Source organism: Symphodus melops (genome assembly GCF_947650265.1).
Source record: "Symphodus melops genome assembly, chromosome: 20".
In the NCBI taxonomy this organism is placed as follows: domain Eukaryota; kingdom Metazoa; phylum Chordata; class Actinopteri; order Labriformes; family Labridae; genus Symphodus; species Symphodus melops.
This window is the reverse complement of record NC_136710.1, coordinates 10660665-10679361: the sequence shown is the minus strand read 5'-3', so window position 1 is coordinate 10679361 and position 18697 is coordinate 10660665. Positions and strand designations below refer to the sequence as shown.

General features: G+C 39.6%; 1 protein-coding gene across 5 annotated transcripts in view; it reads right to left on the bottom strand.

Annotated features, from left to right (window-relative positions):
• Positions 1-18697, bottom strand: part of rell1 (RELT like 1) — a 49662-nt gene that overhangs the window by 15250 nt on the left and 15715 nt on the right. The window contains exons 5-8 of one of the 5 annotated variants that reach the window (XM_079370842.1): positions 14959-15207; positions 12880-13012; positions 10733-10777; positions 9864-10647 (exon numbers count right to left, since the gene is read on the bottom strand). In XM_079370842.1, the coding sequence (XP_079226968.1) occupies positions 10742-10777; positions 12880-13012; positions 14959-15207 (418 nt within the window). In that variant the 3' untranslated portion in view covers positions 9864-10647; positions 10733-10741. Of the gene's footprint in view, positions 1-9863; positions 10648-10732; positions 10781-12879; positions 13013-14950; positions 15208-18697 lie in introns of those variants that run through there. The other 4 variants (XM_079370840.1, XM_079370841.1, XM_079370843.1 and 1 more) reach the window with 4 other exon arrangements.

Sequence of the window (18697 nt, the reverse complement as noted above, 5' to 3'; positions counted from 1 at the left end):
AAAAAAAAGAGGCTTCAAAGGCAGACGCATTTTGTCTTGGCCAAAAAAAGTTTCACTTGAACACAACGGGAGGACTACAGCCGACGGCCAATTACCACGTACTTGTGCGCGTGCGGGAGTGGCAGTATGATACAAGAAGTACAAGTTTTTACACTACTGTCACTCACCACTCGTAATATTGGCACTTCTAATCGAGAATAATGTCTGATAAACAGTTGACATTGACTGAAGTCCTTTATTTGATTTCGTCATTTCCGTTTTTTTTCTCAGACAGCGATTCGCTTAGCTGAACAGCCAATCAGAGCGACTCCTCTCACCAACTGTGCCGACGTTGACCGAGCAATTCATCATGTCGAATCAGCTGACAAACGGCCAGCGGGGGCTGACGTGTAGCGACGGAGCTGGACACACCGCAAAAACCAGAACGACGAAGACTCCTCGGCAGTGCAACTCGGACCAACGGCAGATGATCTCCTTGGTATGACAGGGCCGTAATTTACCATCTTAAGCCCCGTTTCCACCAAACGGTCCGGTATGGATCAGTGCAGTTTGGTATGTTTTGGTTCGGTTAAGCCTGATCCTGTGTACGCTTTCACGTCCAACCGTGCCATATTTGGTTGGCGGCGTGTAAGCCGAGCCAATAGCTCTTTGTTACAAAAAAACAATCAAGTTTTGTTGAAGAGAAGGCTGTGTGTGGCGAGAGGAGAAACACAGCCAAATAAACAAATCGATTGGGTTTTTAAACAAGGCGGGGTTGTGTTTGCAGATGTTTGGTAAATTTTTTGACCAATAAACGGACTGCTGTTTTTATCGCCACCATTTAGGGTCATATCAATATACTTGGCACCCCAACAGAAGGGTACCAAAAACTAGGACAGTACAGGTCAGTCATGTGGGGATCTTTCCTGGCTTTAATCCATGGAAATGCCACAAAACGTGTGCCGTACCGAGATGAACAGAACTGAAGCGCTTGGTGGAAACGGGGCTTTAGCATCAAAAAGTCGATGATGTACTCTCAGCCTCACTGCCAAAGGCTGACTTGGTAAAAAAAAAAAAAAAAAACAGTTAAAATGCACAAGTGGCGAGTGAGATTTGCTCCAATTGCGTGAGTTGCCAGCCCTTCTTTATGTGTAGCTTTTGATCGTTGACAGCTACTTGTAGGCTAGTCACTAACAGCCAAATCCCAATACCAAAGCCAACTGCAGTAAAGTCATAAAAGGCTGAGAGGTCAGTTAGCTTGTTTGGTAATGAAACTACAGACTGATTTGGTGTTTGTGACAATGCTACTTAGTCGACTCCCAACAGTGACCTTCTCAGAGGTTACTTTGGACTCCAAGGCTTTTCAAAGGTTTTGCTTTCAAACATGTCATAGTCCAGTCCCTGACAAAAGTCGTGTCCATTTTGTAGAAACTTAGTTTATAACCTGTCTTTTAATTCATCAATTGGTTTGAGAAATGCCTCATATGAAAGCTAAAACAAATTTTGCAGCAGGATGGCGCTCCATCACACACTTCCATCTCTACATCAAAGTTCCTGAAGGCGAAGAAGATCGAGGTGCTCCAGGACTGGCCGGCTCAGTCACCAGACATGAACATCATCGAGCACGTCTGGGGTAGAATGAAAGAGGAAGCATGGAAGACGAAACCAAAGAATCCTGATGAACTCTGGGGGGGCACAAAAGACTGCTTTCTTTGCTAATCCTGATGACATCATCAATAAACTGTATGAATCATTGTCGAACCGCGTGGATGCAGTCCTTCAAGCTCATAGCAGTCACACAAGATATTAGATATGGATCTCACAGTACTTAATTCACTGATGTTGTGCAACATGTTTTTGTATTTGAAGTGAATGATTTCCTCAATTTTCACATTACTCTCTGTAGGCGGACCTTCCTGTGTTCATGAAATGATCAATCTTTCTTCAGTGAAGCAAATTTATTTGAGTACATTAAACATAATTTGGGAGTGTTTGAGCTTTCATTTGAGGCTTTTCTGAAAACCAATTGATGAATTAAAAGTCAGGTTATAAGCTATTGTTTCTACAGAATGGATAAGCGACAAGACTTTTGTCAGGGATTGTATAGCTTAGTTAAAATAGCCTGGATGTTACTTACTTTTTTATATGTATGCTACCTAGTAACTGTTTTAAGTGTCCAAAGGGAGAATGGACTTTTGAAAGGTTCTGTGATCCTGAAGGTGTTGATACTTGTTTACGAGTTCTTCCTCCCGCTTCGTTGACGAGTGTGAGCGCTGTGGGACTTTCCTTCTTCAACTCTCGCCATTTTAGGAGTAAGAAGCTCCGTAGACAGCATCTCGGGCCCCGTGGCCTCTCTAATGAGCTCCTCTGGGCTTTTTTTTTTGCTCGTGGAAGACACACTTACATACACAACACATAACACAGTGCTCCTTGGAAACCTTCTACAGCAATCTGACTGGACTCGTCACAGTAGGAAAGGCTGTTAAAGTGTCTGTCTCAGAGTCTCTTAGTGAAGGAGGTGGAGTCGATGATACAAGAATAGCTTTTCTTTGGACATTAAACTATCCATCAAACCGACTCCCCTTCTATCTGTCTTACTTCCTTTCTCTGTCTCCTGTAATTATGCCATGGACCTGTCATTTGTAGTGTTCTCTTAAGGGCCAAAACTTGGTTTTAGTTTACTTTGTTTGGAAGACATGGTTTAGGTTTATTTACTTTGGATATTTAGAAAAAACAACATTATTTTACTGGGTGGACTCTTTACCTTCATTTGATTGGATAATGGACTGTGCAAAAGAGGAGCTACAGTTTGGATTTGAACCCAGTACACATGGATGGAGTACTAAAGCACACCATGTCTGTACATGGTGTGCAAATGAACCACTGGCCCATCTGTGCACCTAGTGCATTAGTATTGTAACTTAACTGTGGGTTATACCCCAGTTAAGGAGGACGTAGATATTAGCATGATGAGTGACACCACCCCCGCCCCCCCCCCCCCCCAAAATAAAAAAAACACTTGGCCCGTTCAGTGCTCGTATTCAAGAAGTCACATATTCAAGCGTTCCTCCGAGTGACAAAATTATTAAAATCAGAATTTCCCCCCAAAGTTCAGACTAGATCCTTAAAGGTGAACATTATTCAAAAAGTGTCTTAGCCCTTAAAAGAGCTCCTAAGGTGTAAAACAGTTGGGAATAGTAAGGAGGACTTTTAACAGTAGTTAATTTGAGGATAAAATTTGTATTAAACACTACATGAAGAGTGTTTTTAACTCATAGTTGGTCAGAACAGACAAAAAAGGTTTGTCCAGACTTTTTAAATCAACTCAGATTTTTTCAGTACAAAGTGTTGAGGTGCATCCAATCACTAATTAAGGCTCTGTTCCTGATGACCTAACGATCAGCAGGTGAAGTGGGCATGTGGTTTCAAACGTCTTGTAGGCTAGTTAGGTTAGGTTAGGTTTAGTCTTACAAATTATCACACAGACGATAATTTCATAGCGTTTATAATTACACAATGTTGGACTGTATTTCTCATATATACTTTTATATATATATATCAGCGGTAGTGCACATATATATGTATATATATATATATATATACACATATATATGTATGTATATATATATATATATACATATATATGTATATATATGTGTATATATATATATACATACATATATGTGTGTGTGTATATATATATACACACACACACACATATATATATATATATACATATATATACATATATATGTGCACTACCGCTGATATATATATATATACACATATACCAATCACAGCTTTTGAAATAATGTTTCATACCACTCGTCCTCACTAAGATAAAAGTTTGTCTCCTCTGTTTCTTGCCCAGAGTTGCTCTTAAGAATGTTTCTAAATCACTCTTAAACTAAGTATCTTGCTAGTATTTTTTAAGCTAAGTTAGGAGCTCTCTGAGAGGAATGTTTGTGAATATGGGCCCAGTTTCTTTTCAAACCATTACATTACCACAAGGTCAGCAATGTGCCTTATTGTGAATAATGCCAATCTTTCATTAAATCAAAACAGATGAGTTATAAATAGTTCATCCTCTGTATATGAGCTAGTCAGACCCATTTAGTTTTTTGACCAGGCTGTAAGCGCATGTTAATTTCTGCTGTAAAAACATCATTGGGTGTGTAAGTGACTTCTTGTGCTTATGCAGCCAGCCTCAAGCCGACCCTCATCAAACTGCAGGAAGCGATGTTTCAATCACAGTTGTGTCATGGCAGCCACCACGACAAGACAAGTCTGGTTACATCTATAAAATGATAGACTTCCTTGGCTTTGATAACTGCTGGAACTGTTTGAAGTAATGTGCATAACGTGGTTTAGTACATTTTTGATCACTTAAAATATTTTAGTGTAGAAATTCAAATAAAATTCAACATATTGTTCCTTTAAGTTTGTAATGTTAAAAATCTATGTTTGACTGGAGGGATACTTTTCATGAAATCCTTCCACATGTTCTGTACAGAGCTACTTTCAAAAGTCACACTGATACAGCTTTAAACTGGATTTGCCTGATGTTACATAATGGCTAAAGAGTATACCAGCCTTCGGGCAGAACCGAGGCAAAAACTACACACGAGTCACTGAAAGAGATGGTTTGTGGCTTTCTCAAGGGGGGCTGTTTTAACTTTTGATGATCAGCATTACTAATGGAAAGAGCTGGTGGCTGTTTTAGTCAGCAGGTGAAATCACAAGCTTGAAAACAAACAAGCTTATTCTTCTGCACTGACGTTTTGTTTCCTAAAGGAGCAAACCGCATTTTTTTTTTTTTAAACTCCCTAAACCAAACTTAGGCAATTATTAATGTTTGGTTTGTACGCCTATAAGCTGTCAGAAGCCTGTACAGAATGAGCGATTTTCTTTATGAACTTCTGAATGTTTGTGTGCGAGGGATGAGAGAAGAACATTTCCTTGTGTCCGTGCAGCGTGATGACAACAGGCGTCTTTGTCGAGTTTCTCCTTCAACAAACCAGTGAGTCATCTTTTCATCAGTGCGTCGTTTAGCGCTGAAACAACAGAGCTGAGCTCAGCTCGTGCGTCACCAGATTACTTTGATCCTTCAATCAGTTCAAGGATTCACAGAAAGATGGATCGTGATTTAGTTCACAGCTGGAGCTTTATTTTGGTAAAGATATATATATATATATAACAAGTCGTGCATTTCTCCAAAAAAAAAGTCAAGATTTTAAGGCAAAAAGCTGGGGTTAACACATTTTTTCTTGTGAATACATACATGATGTCAAACACAACATGCAGACTTCTAAGAAATATCTTCCTTGTGCTCTCGGTACTTGGCTTCACATTGGTTTCTGGTTGGTTCACCAACTTCATTTCTAAAGCACTAAAACATATAAATTCGCCAATACAAAATCCAACAGAGAACCACATTACTGAAAACAGGACCAGGTGTGTCATGAGTTGCTCCTGTCCTGTTTCCCTCCAATTTTGATTGCCCTCAATTTTCTTCACCTGTGTCGCTTGTCTCACCTGTGTTTGATTGCCCCTTGTATTTAGTCTCTGGGAGCTGCTGCTGCTATGCAGTACCTATATAATCTGACAGAGGCTTACTTAGGGCTTACTGTTCAGTAGGTGTGTTCCTACTTCATCGGATTCATTTAGTGTGAAAGGGGCATCATTAGCCTGCCTCATCTTATTTACCTTCCAACTCAGATGTGAACTTCACAATGGCTCAGTAAATAATACGAAGAAAGTGTTTTGGAGGCGCTTCATAAAGTGACAATTTATGTTTAATTTTCAGTGTTAAAATACGGTTCATTTCCTGAAATGAAAACAAAACAAACATTACACAACCTGGAAGTTAGCGTTCATGCTAAAATGTTCAGTACACTTCGGTGGACCCCAAAAATTTCCACTGGATGACCATTGTCAAACATCAATACCTACCTGTTTTCTTGTGACTCCCAGCTAGCAGCAATGACCACTTAAAACACATTAATGAGCAAACTGTTAACGTAATAGTTTATTCCCATCTAATCCATCTTGTCTGCTTAAAATTTAATTTGTCCTCCCAAAACTCCTCCAAAACTGAAAATAGTCCCCAAAGAACTCTCTTGGGAGACTCTGATTAAACATTTTCTTGAAGCTACAGTACATTTTTTATAAATGAAACCTGCATACATGTTTATGAAATGTACATGTGGATCATGAGAAGAACAGTTAAGAAACCTTTGAATGAACACATGTCTACTTCATTTGCTTTAAATCTATCCATATTTCATGTTTTTAAAATAAAAGCAGTATTTTTCACACCTATCCCCAAATCATTAATTTATTCACAGAATTAAAGTCAGATCAATCATCTTATTCAGATAAAAGACTGATTGTGTGAGAGATTCATGATAAATTATAGAAATGAATGCTTTCATACATTCTAAACATTGTCACCAGTCCATTGACTCCCTTATTTTCCATTTTCTTCTCTCTCTCCTTCACTGATTCTCTTGACTCATCCCTGTAACACGCGGAAATCAATTTACTTCACCTGCCCCGAGATAATGGCCCAAAAGTAGATTAGCAATAAGCTAATTTGTGCCACAACCTGCTGTGTGTTGCATTTAGATGGAGTGTAGCAAACAAAGAGTGCTTGTGTGTCAGATTCCTTCATGTTGTTTTTATTAGGTCCATTAGGCACCCTGCTGTACAGTTCCCGAGGTGATGCGTGTGCAACGCTTGTTTGTTTTTCTCCAGGCTCTGTTGGCGTTAATGATGTCACCATTAATTGAGGCACACACAAACAAATGCACTTCCTTGCCTCAGAGGGACGTAGAGGAGGTTTTGTTCTGAAGATTCTAGGTCATTCACGCTAACTGTTCTGTTCTGAATGTCTGAAGCTAACGGGGGTTTTCTTTTCTTGCTTCTGTTAATACTACACGGACTGATTTCAGGGGTCAGAAGCTTTCTAACCAATCTGTTGAAGTTTCCTCTAACATCAACAACAGGCTCTTAGCACTTGTTAATTATCTACATAAAATGGCATTTTACACCGTAGAATGTCAAATGAAGACCCCAAAATAGATTTTGAATTCACCGAACGTTTTAGCTTAAAGCAAGAATGCTTCCTGTACAGTGTTGAGAGCAAAAACAATCTAGCTCCCAAGAAGCTTCAGTTTAGACATGCAAGTCAATAAACTAGCCAAGTAAGCTAAGAAAAAAGCTAACGTACCAATAATCGCTGAATATGCTTAGCATTAAACAGGCAGCGTCTTATTGTCTTCAAACTGTGTGCTGGCCTTCAGGGGCAAACACTATTGTCTTTGGAATAAGGCTGTGTTTCTAATTTGATCTGTTATCTCAGTAATGCATTTTCCTGATCCATTTTTGTCTGAATTACTCGTTGCAAATCTTCTACAGATTTAGTTTTTGCTAGCTTGAATCACAATCACCTCATGAAAGGATTAACCTTGCTAACCAGGTTAATCCTGGTTAGACTGTTTTTTTTTTTTATGTTAAAGTACTTTGTCTTTAAAATGTTAGCTTCTGTCTTAGCACGGGGGCTAGTTCATTGATTGAAATGTCTCATCTTGAGCTTCTGTTGTGCTTAGTGGTTTTAGCGTGCATCAATCAGATGTTTCATTGCTAATTCGTTCAACATAATTTTGAGAAATAATTCATTCCTATTTTTTACTGTCCGAAGTTGGAGAGTGCTGCTTTAACTCTGGTTACAAACTAGTAAAAGTTGTTGCCTCTCCATGTCCACCATTACAGTTTTTTTTAAAGGGGGCAGTGAGCCATTTCAGAAGGTCACTGGACCTGATACTGCTTCAAAGCTGTTAAACATTGATTCGACCTCCTCCCTCTCGTCCAAAATATTTCTCTAAAAAAACCACCAGCCCTAAACTAGAACTCCGTCCTCTTGGCTGATAGCCGGAGCCAAAGATAAGATGTAGGGCACTTAGCCTGGCAGCATCATGGGATCCTTGTCGTCTGGAGGCCTGAATAATTCAGCGCCCAAGATAAATTTACTGCTTTTGAAGTCATGCAAAACAGATAGAATTGAGATTTATGTCATCCACACAGAATTGTATGTGCATACATGATTTCCATGTGGAATTTTCTGTCTCTTTTATTTTTGAGAGAAACCTTTAAACAACACTGGAAACAACCTCATCCTCGTGTGTTCTTTTAATTCTGAGTTTAGAGCTAAAGTAAACACTCCTACGTGCAACTGGAGTCAATATTTGCACCAGCTATGTTCTGCACTGACAACCAAATCTATCAGACAGGTTTAACACCCTGAAGTTATCCTGTGACCTTGTGTTTGTGTGCAGACAGCCATGGGTGGGGTGTGACAGGGTTTCTTTTCCACTGCATGTAAATGTTCTGCTGCCTCTGTCAACACTCAGAAAGTCAATTCTCCCTCTAGCACTGTGAAGTGAAACGACGGCAGCCGTGAGTTACTCTGAAAACGTGTTTAATGTTCTTGTTCACAGTAATTTGACAACAGGTGAAGTATTATAAGATTTCAGTCACATCCTAGCCGTTTTCTGATGTAGATAATAGCTAATCAAACGTGATGGGTTTTTTTACTCAAATATTGCCAAATGTTTTGCCAGATTAATTTCTTTTTGATGCTGATCAAACTAGATTATGATTAATAACTTACCTTTTAACCATTTCTAGTTTTGCAGCCAGCAAAAACACCATGTATTTAAGCATGAGGTCAGAAAGAAATGGCGGCTCAGTGAACATCGTCAGTGCTCCCTCGAAGGACGGAAACTTGTGTATCTTTTTTTTATTATAACCAGATAAGAAGGAGAAGGTCAAGAGGAAACAAAAAGTCAAGAGTTGTTAATCCTCGGTGTTGCACATTCAGCTGGAAAAAAAAAAACACAGCTCCATCTCAGCCTCATCTCCATTATCTGGAAATAATATAATAGAGAGCCCGAGGTCGTCAGGACTACCTCCTCAAGATGAAGAAGACAAATCATCTTTTCATTAGGGAAGAGATGGAAGAAGGAAATGAGAATGAGCAAATATGAAGACGGATGTTTCAGTCTGAAGGGAAGCGGATTAGTGATAGACACTGGCTTTAATCACTGTAATGTACTCAAGTCTTATGCTACACACTGTATGTGAATAAATGAATATAGTACAGTTGACTATTTATGGAGTCATTTGTTTTTTTTTAGTCATCTTTATTTGCTTATTTCTTTCATTACACAACAATAAAAACGGCAAACCATCCCATGTCTTTACTTTCAAAACAGTGTCTGTTATAAAAACGAGGCACAATAAAAAAGATGTCTAACATGATCACGTTTGAACCCAAAAAACATTTCTCGGCCTACTTAGACTCGTGAGAGTTTGTTTTAAAAGCTTGAGTTGACTGACTTTTCATTTTTAGCTCAAACAATTCCAACATTTTCCACAATGCATCCAGAGAAAAGTTTCCTTAATGAGCCTCTGACACAAGCAACTATATTTCCAACACCTGAATTTAAATGAAAGTCTTGCCCAACAGATATGAGTTTTTTTAGAGCCGATGACGAAATTAGGGAGAAAAAAAAAATAATCAGATATCGGATTTTTTAACAATACTCAAATAATTTTCTTTTTGCATTGGTAAGTTAATTTTATTTGCAATAATATAAGCTTATACCTGGATATCCTAAAATCTGCCAATGTATCAGCTGGCCGATTAATCGGTGAGGCTCTTTTTAGGTATTTCAATCCCTTTTTGAATGTACAGTATTACATTGTTTGATTGATGGAGAACACATTGAAAGTAAAATAGTTCATATACAATCCTTTGCCACTCCTCTTCACTGCTGGGTGTTTAAGGGGAAAAATATATACGCTGAAAAATTAAGTAAATATTTTGTTTGCAGACACTGAAAGACAAAGAAAAATCACACGTTGACAGATTCTTTCATGCCTCTATAACACGGGACAAGTTAAAACACAAAAAGGCCCGTGGGCTGGGATGGACAAAATAACACTGTCCCTTTAAGAGAAAACACTGAGTGAGCAACCTTTACATAGACTGTGAATAATAATTCATGTTAAATACAGTCTATGGGCTGAATTATGAGCTTGTTTTCTTCTCCCACTCTCTTCACAAGAGGTAAGATCTGAAGACACATTGACCTGAAAACGTGCGTCGCTACAACGCTGACATCATGTTCACATGTTCATGTGACAGGAGACGGTGCTTGTCACGTATTGACGCTCCGGTCTACTTCCTGGTTCTGTAATCAGGCTGTTCCTTCTTCCTGGTTGGGAATAACAAACCTAATATTAAATCTCATACTGGTTAAACTGGTTTCTTGTAGGTGTAGGTTAATCAATAATGATGTGCACAGCCTCCACAAACGGAGTCTAATGTACACACATCTTTGTTCAGCAGCATCGCCCTGCTTTACCGCCCTTTGAGCAAGGCACTACTAAATATGTATTACTGAAGGACATGGAGAGTATTCGTCCATCTGGTCTGTGTGACTCTGAATGTCACGTTTGCCACCGACACCCTCATCAGCAGCTGCAGCACTTTGGAGCTGGACAACAGAGGGGAAGTCGCTGGTTCTCCTCCTGGGCTGATGTTTGAATGTGTGGGTTTAAATTAGTGTCCAGATGTTTTCTTTCTCCTTTTGTTTGGAATGCCTGAATTAAAAGAGACGTTATATGTAAAACACGTGCAAAAATGGGAAAACTTGTTTAAATAAGTGATTAAAAACTGACACTTTACCTTTATTTTTTACCGTTTCTCTTTGGCTGAGTCTTCTGTCTGCCCCTGCTGAGAACAAAATAACCTGAGTTGAATCCTTTCATGTTGGAAAGCTAAAAGACAACACTTGAGCTGTTAGACATGAAACAAACACGGATGTGTTAAGGCCAAAAATAGATCCTGTCTTTGAACAATCAATGAATCAGGAAGTTAATGTCTCTCCACCCTAAAACAAATTTGGTTATGAGGCTGACTCGGTTGAGGCACGCTAAGCCTCTGATCTCTGAAATTAACAATCAGCTCCAGGACTTGGGGTGGGGGGGTGGGGGGGGTATTCCATCAACGTAGCTAAAGAAAGCCAGGCTCACCTGAAAAAGTCAGACTGACAATAACAGCATCTCCTAGTTAAACCTCAAGTTGTTCTATGAACGCCATCCAGCCTTAGTTAGTCAGGGCTGACTCAAGAAAGACTTGCATAGTCTCGCACTCGAGGTTTACAAGAAGCCCAAATGAATGGATGACCGAAAAGATGATGAAATGACTCACGCAGAGGGGAGAGTTAGAGCGCCGTTCAGCTGAACTAGCCCTGCTGATTGAGCTGTGCCAAGAATTAAAAAAAAAAAAAAACTGAAAATAACAAAGAAAAACAAAAGCTAACATTTTGAGATCAAACTAGTGACTTTATTTTTTTTTATGACTTTATTCTTTTAAATATACGAGTTTAATCTCAAATTGTTTAATCTCTTCATTTCTTTAAAATGACCCTCATACTCCGTCGTAATAATAAGCCAGGGAGAAAATACCATGAGACTAAATGTCCGAGTGAGTTATGCTAGTTTCAGGTTCATGTGTATTTGACTTTGTTATTCTGTGATCTTTGATATTTAATTGAAACATCTTTGTCTGAACTTACATATTATAGTTGGATGGATACTTCATTTAATTATTTCAATACATAATTAATCCTGAGGGAAATCGAAGCATCCAAGTAGCAGTGTGCATGGAAAGGTACAGCAGTGTGAATGGAGGAGGTGCACATTAACATTGAGTCTGTGCATACTTTATGCGTGGTATGTGTGGTAATATATTATTCAACAAGAAGTGTCCAACAAGAGGCAGTGTCTTTAAAACAGATCATGAGTCCATACAAAAGCAGTTGAGTGCTATGTGACTGTATGATGTCTAGTCTTTATATGTACGTTTAAAATACAACAGGAAACAGACAACAAATGACAAAGTCTTTAGGTTGTTAACAAGCCCTACTAATGTGTATTTGTGTCATAATAAATATCAAAATCCACAGTGGTCAAGTATTTAGGATGAAATGTTAATTTTACTGTCATAATATTTCTAAGATTAAAAAATGAAAGGAGATGCAATGGAGGCAGGAAAAATAGCGGGTTTTCTTTTTTCCCCCCATTCTGTTTATTTATAATTTAAGTAGGCGACTGTAGGCCCGCATCATGCTCTATTGGCATCTCTCTATCTATTGGTCAGTGTGCCTGTGTCTCTTGTTTCACCAGCCAATCAGAGACAGAGTAGGAAGGGTCCTTGTGAGATGACAATTATTTATTTGGCTTTTTAATTGATTTTGAACAAAGCTGAGACTTGAGTTTCATGATCTTTTATCATAAATATAACTCAACCTGAGTGACGCGAGTGCGGAAACTTACCTGCTGGAACGGTCTAGTCCGAAGCAGACCTGTTCACCAGCATAAGTTGCCACGGTAACTAAGCGAGGACTCATATAAGCTATGTTGATGGAACAAAACTCTCATTTAGATGAGCCAGACTTATCGAAAGAAGCGAGGATTCAGATTAATTCTGCTTCATGGACCCAAGTAACTTGTGTTTATCTCAAGTTTAAAGCCTGAAGGAAGAGCTGTTACCGAGCTCAGTACAACTTGTAATATTCTTTTGACCATGCAATGCTATAAATTGGCCTGCTGAACAAAATGTTATTCATCAAAGACATAAAGCCCCACAAACAGAAAGACAAGGCGAGCACACACACACACACACACACACACGCACACGCACACGCACACACACACGCACATCACTCGTGTTTATTTATACACACACTTGTTTAACCTCCGGTGTCAGCAGGGAGCAGCCTGATGGGAGACAAAGAGGGATACAGATCAAGACGTTTCCAGGATACAGACCTGCTGGGACTCTGACGTGGTCCGGCTCTTTGGCTCCGCCTCCACAGGAGACGTAGGAACGCTGCCGTTAGAGTCTGTTATTAGCAGAGTGCGCCTCTCCCTTGTTGGTTTTTCAGTCTTTGTCACCCTGAACCTGAGAAAACAATGATGAACAGAGTTCTGGTTAAGTGCAGTTGGATAATGAAAACATAATTAAAAACACATCAAAGACGGTGTTTACTGTTGAGTGCTTTTAAGACACCTTTTAAAAAAAGAAACCCAGTGGGAATCTTTTGGGGTTTTTTTCTTGGTCAAGAAAAAAAAAAAAGAGAGAGAAAATGTCTTGCCATGTCCTTTTAGCTTCTTTTTTTTCTACTAAAAAAACCCAAACAACTATGACTTTCACCTGACGTTTACACCTCTCTCCTCCTGCCATGCACACACACACACACACACACACACACACACACACACACACACACACACACACACACACACACACACACACAAACTCGATCAGCTTTAATTAAATCAGCGAATGAATATTCGTATCCAGTTCATGCTGACCCTGTGCGTTCATCTGGGTTTGAAAATGAAAGCAGTCTCTTCTGGGACGTTTAGGATGAGGAGGAGGAGGACTGAGAAAGGTTCTCGTTCATTTAATGATCACAGACATCTTACTGTGGATTTTAATCCTCGTTGCAAAACTGAGAAAAGATCATTGTTACTAAACAAATGGACAGAAAAGTCTCGATTTGTATAAAGCTATACTGTAGCGATTCAATGGGAATGTTATTCAGTAATTATGTTTCTACCTAAAGTGGCGAAGTCCACAGAAAATGATTGTCCTCTTCAGTGAGTGTGTAACTTACTTTTAATGCAGTTTTTTTTTTTTTTTTTTGTGGTTCCTCTCTTTCAAAATAAAAGCTTTTTCATCTGGCTGAAAAAAGAGTTTATTGATTGTGAAAAAGCCATCTAAGGTCTTGACAGAAAGAGGCATACACTGAATGAGTTTGTGAATACAGAAATACACAGCAGTGGAGTGCTGCGATTCACATTATCGCATGTTTTCAAACAACGTGTCAGACGGAGCAAGTACCAAAAATATTTGCGCACCCAACACACGCCGAGTCATCCCACACGCTGTCAAACACTCCTCAAGCACAAACGCCGCTTTCCTGCTCCTTTTGTGAAGGCGATGAGCTGACACTCGACTGCATCGATTCTTCAGGGTTTGAGCAGAAAAAGTTAAACGGCACGTTTGGTTTTTTTTTGGTTTTTTTTTTAAATCATTTCATAAAGGAACCCAGCAGCTGTCCTGATTTTGTTGAGCAGTCACATGAAGAGGACGGAGCTCTCCTATAGTCTCCTTGTGTTTCACTCCATCACACTCAGCCTGAGTTTGAATATTTTCCCAGGATAAAGTAAAATCGAGGAGCTTATTAACATGTATACGTACCTATCTTCAGTACACGCTGGTAAACTTGAATTGTTATGTGATTGACACAACGGCGTAACATTTGTGCTGTATTAATAAAAATGTTCAACAACGGCTCCAAACACCCCTGTGTTAGAGAGCTGATCGCTGTGTGCTGCTTTGTGTAATTATTAACGGCAGCAATTGGTTCCCGAAAACGCCAGTTAACCACTGAAACTTCTCAACGCTCTGAATGAGCCGTGTGTGTTTTTTGTACCCAGGCTTCACATCCTGACTGTTCACCTGTGGTGTTTCCAGGTCACTTAGCTTGGTGTCAAAGTGCAGATCCATCGTAGCCTTTGGGATTAATTGTTGATTTTCACACAATGATTTGCTGAGTCAGTGTTTCAAAGCGGTAGTGCTTATTTGCTTCTGTGGGAAATTGTTTGGAATTTACCTGTCTTTTCTTTTGAATCTATTTTTTTTTTTTTTCCCAGTCGAACACACACACACACACACACACACACACACACACACACACACACACACACACACACACACACACACACACACACACACACACACACACACACACACACACACACACACACACACACACACACACACACACACACACACACACACACACACACACACACACACACACACACACACCTGCCCACCTGCCGACAGACAGCACTGTGACCTCTCCACACTGGCTGCGGCGCTGCTCAGTCTTGCGTCCAGACGGCCGCCTCATCAGCGGCCACTTCTTCTGGCTGCAGCGTGTGCAGATGTTCTTGTGGCCGCCCAGCCCGCCGATGGTGTGCAGGTGGTTGCAGGTGTGCTTGGCGGCTCCTGGAGGTGCGCCCGGGGATATGGGAGTCAACGGAGGGGTCGGGGTGCCGGGAGAGGTTGGGGTTAAAGGAGGACTGAAAGACAGAAATCAAAGGGTTGTTTTGATTCAGATTTGACTTCCTCTTGATTCTGTAATTATTTAAATATATCCCAAAGCGTTATGATGTCAACGAGGGATCAGGAAGACTTCTGAATGGAGTATTTATGAAAAGTAGTCATGAAAGAAGAAAGAAATGCTTTATAGGTCAGCACAATAAAAGATACCAGAGAAATGAAAAGGAGTGAGACATCAGTGACACACTGAATATCTCAACAAGACAAAATAAAGTTTCTCAACACTTTTTTTTTTTTTTTTTTTTTTTTTTTTTAACAGTGTTTACAGTTCTCTGAAGTGTGTTTCTGTTTTTAGGGGGAGAGTGTGTGAATGTTTTATGACCCAGGAGAGCATTGTCGACACACAGGTGGAGTAAACAGAGTCTCTGCGCCCTGACATAAACATTTAATAAACAGCGTGTGTTTGTGTGTGTGTGTGTGTGTGTGTGTGTGTGTGTGTGTGTGTGTGTGTGTGTGTGTGTGTGTGTGTGTGTGTGTGTGTGTGTGTGTGTGTGTGTGTGTGTGTGTGTGTGTGTGTGTGTGTGTGTGTGTGTGTGTGTGTGTGTGTGTGTGTGTGTGTGTGTGTGTGTGTGTGTGTGTGTGTGTGTGTGTGTGTGCGTGCGAGCGTGTGTCGAGGGATAAACTGCATTAATGAGTTACAGTAGGTCTGTGGCGTGTCCTCTGCGTCGTGGGGCCACAGCATCAGCAGACACTAACTGTAAAAAGGTTTTATGCAATGATTGCAAATTTCATTCCTAAATTTAGAGCACAAGTGTTATGCAATGAAAGCCTGCCCTCTGCTGGGGAGGCTTTTAATGGTATCTTAACTCAGATTACAAGAACGTCACATTTTACGTCACGTTTACTCAACATAAAACCAGAAGCTTTAAAAGTAAAATAGATACAGTCAAATTATTCTATTCTAATATTATTAGTGTTGATGTCTGACACATGAGATAATACACAATTTGTTTTCATTTTGAGCAATCCAGCCTTTAAAATTGAAGCCTTGAATTTCCCTTGGGATCAATAAAGTATCTATCTATCTATCTAAAATGTAATTTTATTTAGGCCTAAAGCCAATAATGACCACAGATGTTCAGGGAGTATGTAACAGCAGGACTCAATACTCAGGAAACAAACTGAAATGAAAAAGCCTCCTTTGCATTAACATTTGCATTTTTATGGAAACTACAGATCAGGCAAATCAGCCCTGTGACAGATTGATGATGATTGACAAAGTTACTGTCATACACAAGAGTAAAAAAAAGCACAAAATGTAGATTTAAAAGCCTCTATTTGTATATACTATATCAATGTCAGAGGGTTGGGTGATAAAATGAGAACCATAATGATCCTGATATCTCATATCTCTGAGGACCTGAAATAAAGAGTTTCACAGCCATTGCATCCTGGTTTATATAAATTAAGCCTGCTAAAGTTTTAGTTGAAGGTCCTTGCACTTTATCTGCCCCGTGAGGAACGAGCCAAATTTAAAAAAAGGACACAGATATATTGCCATCTGTGGTTCTGACAGAGGTTCATTTTTAGATTGGTTCCTCCTTTTTCCTGTAATTACTAGAACATTCCAGTTAACCCTAAAAGTATTTAAACCACACAGTAAAATATTTCGTAAGGAAATGGTAACAATGTTTTGATAAATATAACCCGCAGATCACTTAGAAACCTCAGTGTAAACTAAGGCTATATGCATTAGATTAAAACCTGAGAGACTAGATTAAAATGTATTTTCCTCATTTACAGTGTGAGGTTTCAGCAGCCGGGTTTCAAACATGAGCAGAAGCAACAGCAGGAAAACAGACATGGCAAAGGGGAGATGAAGTGATGTGTGCATCTTGTGGACAGAGGGAAAGGGGAATAAAGGACAGGGATGGAGAAGAAGAGGTGGAGGACTGGAGTACTGACGAGGAGAGCAGCACTGAGGCGAGTTAAGTACCAAATCTGGAGGGAGAGATAGCGAGGCCTGGACACACTACAGTCACTCTCTCCATCCGTCTTCTCTTTTTCCCCTCCATCCCTCCCTCCTTCTTTCTTTCCCTGTCTGTCTCACCCCTTTAAGTCTCCCATAAATTACCCCTCTGCCCCCCTACTCCACCTTCTCTAAGTAATCTGATGGCAGACTGCCCAACCTGGCTGGATAGAGAGAGAGAAAGGAAGGAAGAGTGAATACTACAGAGCAACTAAATGAGCAAAAATTCTAGTGAGAAATATGTGGGGAAAAATGAGAGATCTGGACACAGAACTGAGGAAGCTAAACACATGAAAGTGACGCTGGGGAAATGTGTGCATTTTCGGTGTGACTGAGCAGAAAACCTCAAAAGCTTGTCTTTATCTACAGTTTCTTTCCTTCTTTATCTCCCCCTTTCTTTCCTCCCAGAACAGGAGACTGGGGAGAGAGAGAGAGAGAGAGAGAGACATACATACAGTGCTAACTTGATTTGCTCACACTCGTCTCCTGTCACGAGCACCTCCTCCTCCAATCTGTCCATCTCCCAGACTCCCTGTCCTTTGATCTATCACAGCCCAGTGAGGACGGCTAATCTTAGCTTATACCGCTGGCTCCTGTTGTTAGGATGAAAGGTTGTTTGATGTGTGTGTTTGCTAAAGTGTGAATAAAAAGACACTTAACTCAATTTAAAGGACCTCAGATTTCATGCTCGCAAAATATCCGTGCAAGTGCTGCAACTAGCAACTAAAAGTTAGCTGTTGACAGTTAGCTTAGTAAAAGCTGCTATTCCCTTTCAAGATTTCTTCACTTACAACAACCCTTCAGTAGTACATTTGGTTTCAACACATTTGGTAGCTAGTTTTGATGTAAAATAAACTCTAAAATGATGATTCAGCCTTAGCAAGCAAACAAGCTAACTAAGCTATTTTTAGCGCCACAAGTTAGTTTATTTCCCGTCTCTGGCTGAATCATTAATTGTACAGGATTAAATATCTTAAATAGTGCCAAAAAGTTCTTTATATAAACATTGTTCAGCAGTTTAGAGAACAACATGCTTAGAGTAAAGCTAAAGCTAACAGGTGTGTCAGTATTATTTCCAGAAGTTAGTGTAAGGTACGGAAATAATCAAACACTTTTTATTGTTGATTTTTTTATATTATATATGTAATATATTTTACAGAATAGAGAATGTGAGTCCAAGTGTTTTAAGTAAGTTGAGAAATGTATAATTGTAATAAATAGAGATACCATTTTATTTGAAGTAGATTTCACAGAAGGGTACCGCAGTAGAACTAACATATTATTACCAGCAGTTTTGTTAATGGTTCTGCCTCTTTTTAAGTACAATCAAAGTTACATAAGCATTCTTCTGACTAAGACATCAAACATGAAACACACCAACATCTGAGCACCAAATGCCCCCAGTTCTGAGGTCTTTTAACCGGCTACCAGTCAACCAGAGAACAGACTGTAAAACACTGCTTCTGGTTTATAAAGCACTG